Source organism: Fundulus heteroclitus, chromosome 7, assembly GCF_011125445.2.
Source record: "Fundulus heteroclitus isolate FHET01 chromosome 7, MU-UCD_Fhet_4.1, whole genome shotgun sequence".
Lineage (NCBI taxonomy): Eukaryota > Metazoa > Chordata > Actinopteri > Cyprinodontiformes > Fundulidae > Fundulus > Fundulus heteroclitus.
This window is the reverse complement of record NC_046367.1, coordinates 2997488-3005963: the sequence shown is the minus strand read 5'-3', so window position 1 is coordinate 3005963 and position 8476 is coordinate 2997488. Positions and strand designations below refer to the sequence as shown.

At 41.7% G+C, this 8476-nt stretch overlaps 1 protein-coding gene across 6 annotated transcripts in view; it reads right to left on the bottom strand.

The window, feature by feature from the left end:
• The window catches only part of ubxn4 (UBX domain protein 4), a 133972-nt gene that overhangs the window by 60840 nt on the left and 64656 nt on the right, over positions 1–8476 (bottom strand). For 4 of the 6 annotated variants that reach the window (XM_036138758.1, XM_036138761.1, XM_036138757.1 and 1 more), the window contains exons 8-9: positions 1421–1585; positions 1201–1328 (exon numbers count right to left, since the gene is read on the bottom strand). In XM_036138758.1, coding sequence (XP_035994651.1) covers positions 1201–1328; positions 1421–1585 — 293 coding nt within the window. The remainder of the gene's footprint in view (positions 1–1200; positions 1329–1420; positions 1586–8476) is intronic. The other 2 variants (XM_036138760.1, XM_036138759.1) reach the window with 1 other exon arrangement.

Here is an 8476-nt window from a genome sequence, read left to right as displayed (position 1 = left end):
GACCACCTCCACAGCTGTTGATGAGCAGTGGAGCGTGGCGAGGCCAGTTCTTCCTGAAGTCGACGATGATCTCCTTCGTTTTCCCCATGTTCAGGATCAGGCTGTTGTCTCTGCACCAGCCCACCAGCTGCTCCACCTCCTCTCTGTAGTCCCGGTCACTGTCGTCTCTGATCAGGCCCACCACCGTCGTGTTGTCTGCAAATTTCACGATGTGATTGGTGGTGAACCTGGGAACGCAGTCGTGTGTCATCAGGGTGAACAGCAGGGGGCTCAGGACGCAGCCCTGAGGGGAGCCTGTGCTGAGGGTGATGACATCAGAGGTGTTCTGTCCGACCCGGACCGACTAAGGTCTGTTGGTGAGGAAGTCTAGCAGCCAGTTGTGAAGGGGTGAAGCCCAGATGTTCCAGTTTTTCCACCAGATGCTGTGGGATGAGGGTGTTGAACGCTGAACTGAAGTCCAGGAGCATGTTCAAAGGGACGGGGCGTGGGTGGGCTTGGAACTGCTTGCAGTTCTAGTTTAAAGTTGTTTTTTGAAGCCATTTACGACCGTCCTCGGACCTGTGTCACTGTGCGACGCAAGACAGCCAAAGATTTCTGCAATTCACTACAATTAAATAAAATTTTATTTATATAGCTCTAATTGAAAACACATTCAATTAAATTTTATTTATATAGCGCCAATTCCCAACATGTCACCTCAAGGCACCTCACATAGACAATTCAATCAAATCATACTGACAGATTGGTTACAAAGTTTCCTATCCAAGGAAACCCAGCATCTTCACAAGCAGCATTCACTCCTCCAGAAAGCTCGTAGAGCCACAGTGGACAGTTGTCTCATTGTCGATGGCTTTGCAGCAATCCCTCATACCAAGCATGTTTAGCGACAGTGGAGAGAAAAATTCCACTTTAACAGGAAGAAACCTCCAGCAGAACCAGGCTCTGTGTAAACGGTTGTCTGCCACGACCGACTGGGGTTTAGAGAAGACCGAGCAGAGACACAAAATGAGCAAATAAGCACGCATTGATCCAGGAATCCTTCCTATTTTAGAAAGGGTGATGGCAGATGTCCCCTGGATGGTGTCACAGCTTTGATTGAATTGACTTTGTAAAGTGACTTACGGTATTTGTTGTGAATTGGAGCCATATAAATAGCTAAAATAGAAAATGGAAATTTTACAATCTGTGAGTGCCCTTTACCTCCTCTCTCTGATTTGCAATTCCTTCCTTGCATCCTGGTCTGCCTGTTTGGCCTGTAGAAGGTTCTGCTTGGCAACTTTCTCATCTTGTTGCAACCTGGCATAAGTGGCAGCTCTTTCTGCTCGGTCCTGCACGAACAACAATTCCATTAAGTCAGGAGCAGGAATTTCATACAAAGACAGCAATCTTCAAATTCAAGAAAAGAGAAATACAAAATGACCATGGCGATCTGCTGCTTAACACGTTCCCTGGCAGCCTTCTCTTCTGCCTTTTCTCTGTTCCTTTCTTCCAAGATTTGCTTGGCTTTTTCCGCATCCTGTTTTCTCTTAAATTCTTGATTTTGCTTCCCCATCTTCCTGCGCTCGATTTCTTTTCTGATATCATTCTGAAAAATACACGTACATTCATGATGTCCGAGAAACCCACCGGATTTAACAGGAAGCATGGTAAAATATACTTAAGCGTTTCTTTTAGCCTATTAAGTGATACAAAAACAAATAAAAAGGTGTATAAAAAAAAACGAACACTTCATCAACTTTGTTGTTTCAAACTAGTCCCTGAAGCTCAATTCTAATTTTGGGTAAAGCTCACACTTATATAATATATCTTATAGAAAATGTGTATCAACTATCAAAACTGATAAAACAGATCATTTCAACCAGGAACAACCCCAACCACATATCTGAGATGGTATAAAGCATAAAACTTGGTTTACATGGATGACTAAGACCATGACCCGAAGGACTCTATAGCCTTTGTGTAACTGTAGAAGCCAAGCCTGACAAATTTGACATTGACAACACAGCCCTGATCAGCTCATCTATTGATTTCATGCGTGTAAGAAGCTAACATAAATATAATATGTATAAATATATGTATCTTGGTAACATGACAGTAGTCATGGAGTTCTAAGCCACAAGTGGCTCTTTGGAACTTCCACAACAGCTCTTAATGACTTGGGCATAAAATAATAAAGAACCAACAAATGTTTTTTAAATACATATAACAAAAGGCAGATTTGAGCTGTTTTTTGATGGAATAATTGCATATTGTTGACCCCTTATCTAGACCAGGCGTTCCCATACTTCTCAGCCTGCGACCCCAAAAATAACAACGCCAGACTGTCGACCTTCTTTCGGTGTGGTGAGGGTTGCTTTTTTTCTTTCTGGAAATTACAAGACTAAAGTTATAAAATTGCGATAAACTAGTAATTTTATGAGAACTCTTACAAAAAAAAGCACAGTCTTCTTCTCCATGTGTTAAAATGAGGAATGTTCAGCATCTTTGGTTTCGATTACACAATTATGGAAATGCAAAAATTCTCAGGACTTTGAAACAATTGTGTGACTTCATTCTCACAATAGTACAATTTTTTTCTTGTAATGTGCTTTATTCTTGTACACTTAATATTATGACTTAATTCTCGTAATTTCCAAAAAGAAGGAAATTTGTACTATGGCCCTTGTAGATTAAAGATTAATAAATCATTTGCGACGAAGGAGTCAATTTCCACAAAAACACTAAGGAAATGTTGAGATTAATGTCACATATTTATGAGACAATACTTGAAAGATTCTTGATGTTGAAAAGTTGTACATTTTTAAGAATTTTTTTCCCCCACAACTAAAGGCACACATTTGCTATATTAACAAGTATATCTGGCATTATAAAGTCAGATATTTAGCATTAACATTTGAATCATCCCACAACTAAGGCTGTGTTAAACACAAAATCAATTTTCCAATTATGAATTGATTCTCATATTAATTCTTAAAAAATGGATTCATAACCATAGATTGACTTAAAACAATAAAATTTCCATTGTGAGCTTAAATGTGTGAGCCAGCATTACTTGCGCGGACTCCACACTGACAGGTATGCGTAGTACGCGTTAAATTTTTACGACCACATGTGCGGTGTCACACCAACTGCTCAGCGGCAACAAGTCTTCACATCGAACTGTTTCGCATGTGACTGAGCTGCTCCAAGCAGGCGGTCGCAAGGACGTGCACCAGCTTAGTGTCCAAATCTATATTCCCTTTTAGTTTAAAGGTCCGGTCAACAAGGAAAAATCAGGGATCACTAGCTATGCCTAAGACTAATACGTTTGTGGTGATTTAATGAATTTAGTGGTAATCAATAAGAAAATAAAATCATAAATTGTCGTCTCTATCACTGTGGATGGGGGCGGCCATTATTGCCCATATATGAGCAGTAATGGCCGCCTGACATCACATCCTGTGACGTAACATTGCGGTGAGTTGAAGGCAGTTCTCCGCGCTTTACAAGCAAACTCAACCGTTGTACACAGCTGCAATAAACAACAATTACTTCGGATTTCCAGAGGACTTCACCATTGAAATTTACGAGAGCTATTGTTGAAGCAACAATGCTCACGTGCATGGCCGTAGGATGTTCCAATACATCGGGTAAAAGTGGAAAACATTAGTTTTTTCACCTTTCCTATTCATGATCCACCGGGTTCTTTTGTTGGATTACCTACCTGAAGAAAGAGGATTTGCCATCTAACTTCTGGCCAGAGAGAAACAACGTCATGCAGCCAACATTTCGAAGAAGAATGTTTTGAACGTGACATGAGAGCGAGGATCCAGTGCGAGGATAACGCACTGTATCTCATCCTGACAGTAGCAGAGTAAAGGCAGAAGGAGCCGCTCTGCCCGTGTTTTCTGCAGTTTACGGTTGCAATAACTGATGATAACTGCTGAAAGTAGATTAGGCGGTGCAGATCACCATTTTGAGCAGAGATTGGTTGTAAAGTTGAGTTTTATACTCATCTTATAACATTGCAGAACCCAACCCATAAACCGTACTTTAATGCTTATCTGTTGTCTTTTTATGTCTCTAAAAAGGTAAAATTTGTATTAATTTAAATTGAAATGCTTAATACCATGTCTATCTTTGTTTAAGGGGTTAAAAAAATATTTTGGCATGAAAACGGATATTCATTTACAAGGGGACAGATAGGGCATTGGAACTTGCTCTACAGTCGATCCCGCAACCTGACGTCACAAACTGGGAGGAGGCAGTACTGTTCTTCACCAAGATGGCTGCCCCCATAAAAAGACCTTCAAATGAAAATTACTCTTGATTAAAAAAGCGTATAATTTATTGAACAGTATGTAATAATTTTATATTTAAAGTACTTTCAGCAGTTTGAATTCTGATTTTGACCGGACTTCTCCTTTAATATCCTTGGACACAGAGCTCTGTGAACAGCCAACCTATTTAGCAATGACCTTCTGTGTCTTGCCCTCCTTGCACAAGGTGTCAGTGGTCGTCGTTTGGACTACTGTCAAGTCAGCAGTCTTCCCCATGATTGTTTAGCATACAGAACTAGACTGAGAGACCATTTAAAGGCCTTTGGAGGTGTTTTGAGTTAATTAGCTGATTAGAGTGTGGCACCAGGTGTCTTTAGTGTTGGGCCTTTTCACAAAATTGTAATTTTAGAGACATAAAAAGAAAACAAGTTTGTGTATGGTTTATGGGTTGGGTTCTGCAATGTTATAAATATAAAACTCATCTTTAGAACCAGTCTCTGCTCAAAATAGTGATCTGCACCGCCTAATCTACTTTCAGCAGTTATCAGTTATTGCAACCGTGAACTGCAGAAAATACAGGCAGAGCTGCTCTTTCTGAGTTTACTCTGCTCCTGTCAGGATGAGCTGCAGCGCGTTATGAGGCAGAGGGATATTTCGGCGTCACTTAGTTTAGAGCAGGGGTCGGGAACGTATGGCTCGCGAGCCAGGTGTGGCTCTTTTGATGATTTCATCTGGCTCGCAGATAAAACAAAATATCACTGCTATTGTTTTCATTTGGGTTTTTCGCGCATGCGCGCCGGACTGGAAGGCAGAAGGCGAACACATGACGGGCGCAAACAGAGCAAACTGACCAGTTCTCAACGTATTTTTCTTCTTTAGATAACGTATCACAAGATCATTTTAAGAGTAAGTTGATGGTTGATATCGGGACTTAGGCGCCAGCAACCCCCGCGACCACATGAGGGATTAAGCGGGTCAGAAAATGGATGGATGTATGGATGTTCACAGATGTTTGTGTCACAGCAGAAAGCGCCTCAGCAGAGAGGAAGACTTGCCCGGTAGGTTAAAAAATTGTTCACTACGGATTATTTTGGTGTTTTTGTCTTATTAAAATGGGTGGAGGTGGAGGTGTCGGCGACGTTGCAGTGTAAACACAGACGTACTAGCGCGTGTGAACAAGGGCGTAATGTAAGGCAAGGCAAGGCAAATTTATTTATATAGCACAATTCAGTACAGGGACAATGCAAAGTGCTTTACATGATTAAAATATAGCAAATTAAAACAGAATAAAAGCAAGTAGGAATAAAATGTAGATAGAAATTAGAACAAAGAAGTGGTGATTCAGTTAACTAGAACAGTTGAAGGCAATCCTAAACAAATGTGTTTTTAATCTTGATTTAAAAGAACTCAGGCTTTCCGCACCTTTACAATTTTCTGGAAGTTTGTTCCAGATAAGTGGAGCATAGGAACTAAATGCTGCTTCTCCTTGTTTAGTTCTGGTTCTAGGTATGCAGAGTAGGCTGGAGCCAGAAGACCTTAGTAGTCTGGATGGTTGATACACCGATAACAAGTCTTTGATGTATTTAGGTGCTAAGCCATTCAGGGATTTATAGACTAACATAAGTATTTTAAAGTCTATTCTCTGAGATACAGGGAGCCAGTGTAAGGACTTTAGAACTGGGGTTATGTGCTCTACTTTTTTAGTCTTGGTGAGGACGCGGGCAGCAGCGTTCTGGATCAGCTGCAGCTGTCTGACCCACTTTTTAGGCAGACCTGTGAAAACACCGTTGCAGTAATCTATTCGACTAAAAATAAACGCATGGATTAGTTTTTCCAGATCCTGCTGAGACATCAGTCCTTTAATCCTAGAAATGTTCTTCAGGTGATAGAAAGCCGACCTTGTAACTGCCTTTAGGTGCTTTTGGAGGTTCAGGTCTGAGTCCATCACTACTCCCAGATTTCGGGCCTGATTGGTGGTTTTTAGCTGAAGCAGCTGGAGCTGTGTCCTAACTTTTGATCTCTCCTCTATTGGTCCAAATGTTATTACTTCTGTTTTGTTTTTATTCAACTGAAGAAAATTTTGGCACATCCACGTATTGATTTCTTCTAGGCATTTATTCAGTGCCTGAACTGGTTCATAGTCACCTGGTGACATGGTGATGTAGAGCTGTGTGTCGTCTGCATAGTTATGGTAGCTGATGTTGTTGTTTTTTATCATCTGAGCAAGAGGGAGCATGTAGATATTGAAAAGGAGGGGACCCAGGATGGACCCTTGGGGAACCCCACATGTGATTTTTGTCATCTCTGATGTAAAGTTACCTACTGATACAAAAAATTCCCTGTCCTTTAAGTAGGATTTAAACCAGTTGAGAGCTGTACCAGAGAGACCGACCCAGTTCTCCAGGCGCTTTAACAGAATGGAGTGATCGATAGTATCAAATGCTGCACTGAGGTCCAACAGAACCAGCACGGTGGTTCTTCCACAGTCTGTATTTATATGGATGTCATTAAAAACCTTGATAAGGGCGGTCTCTGTACTGTGTTGAGCACGGAAGCCAGACTAGAAAACGTCAAAGCGGCTGGTCGTTGTTAAGAAGGCGTTTAATTGTTGAAATACAGCTTTTTCAATAATCTTACTGATAAAGGGGAGGTTTGAGATGGGCCTGTAGTTCTGGAGTAGAAGTTTGTCTAAATTGTTCTTTTTCAGCAGTGGTTTGATAATTGCTGTTTTTAGGGACTGGGGGAAAACACCTGACAGAAGGGACGTGTTTATTATCTGAGTGACTGTCTACAGCAGTCTGCTGTGGCTGCTGCAGCCTGCTGCTGCTCATCGACTCCGCTTCTCCCGGCCCCGTCTAGCGATCGCCACCTCCCCTCCGCCGCTATTTCAGTAGAATAATGACTAGTGCAAAATTAAGTTGTATTTACCGGAGGTGCGAGAACAGTGCTGTCTTTGCCTACAAGCGGGACCCGGAAGTAGCGCGGATGTCACGCGTGAACTACCCTATTGGCTCTCACTGAAATAAATTTTCTGATATTTTGCTTTCATGGCTCTCTGAGTCAAAAAGGTTCCCGACCCCTGGTTTAGAGCCAAAACTAGCCACTTCACTTTCAGAAACAAGCCCAAAAAAAACTGCAACCCACAACTCATGAAATTTACAAGCGACTTTAGAAAAAATAAGACCAAAGTTGCATGAAATAAGTGGGCTTCACAACAGTGGGCATGCTTTCTAAGTGTGTTGTATCACTCAGCCCCTCTGGTCGGTACACAAATGTTCGGGCAAATTCTACATTATGAAGAAGAAAAACATAACGAAAAGTCTCGCTCTCATGTCATCTTGAAGACATTTTTCTTCTAAATGTTGGCTACAGACAACGTGTTTTCCCTCTGGCCAGAAGCACGATGGCAAATCCTCTCTCTTCAAGTAGGTAATCCAACAAGAGAACCCGGTGGATCATGAATCGGAAAGGTGAAAAAAAAAAAAATGTTTTTTCCACTTTTACCCGATGTATTGGAACATCCAACTGCCAAGCACGTGAGCATTGTCGCTTCAACTATAGCTCTCGTGAATTTTAATGGCGAAGTCCTCTGGAAATCCGAAGTAATTGTTGTTGATCACAGCTGTGTACAAAAGCTCCAATTGAGTTTGCTTGTAAAGCGCGGAGAACTGTCATCGGCTCTCCGCGATTCTACGTCACAGGATGTGATGTCAGGCGGCCATTACTGCCCATATTTGGGCAATAATGGCCGCCCCCATACACAGTGATCCAGACGACAATTTATGCTTTTATTTTCTTATTGATTAACGCTAAATTCATTAAATAACCACAAATGTATTAGCTTTAGGTATAGCTAATGATCCCCTGATTTTTCCTTGTTGACCGGACTTACCCTTTAACAGAGGTGAGGAAGAAAAAAAAAGTTTGTGAAACAAAACCCATTCAAAATGTGGGGGGATTCACTGAGAGTGGACTGCAGCTGGAGTCAGTGCTTCAACAACCACCATGCACAGGCATATGCAAGACATGGTTTCAACTGTTGCAGTCCTTGTGTCTGTTGAACAAGAGACAGCGTCAGAAGCGTCACACCCAGGCTGAACACAAAAATGACTGGACTGCTGCTGAGTGGTCCAAAGTTATACATTTTGCCTTTCCTTTGAAAATCAAGGTCCCAGAGTCTGGAGCAAGAGAGGAGAGGCACACAATCCATGTTGCTG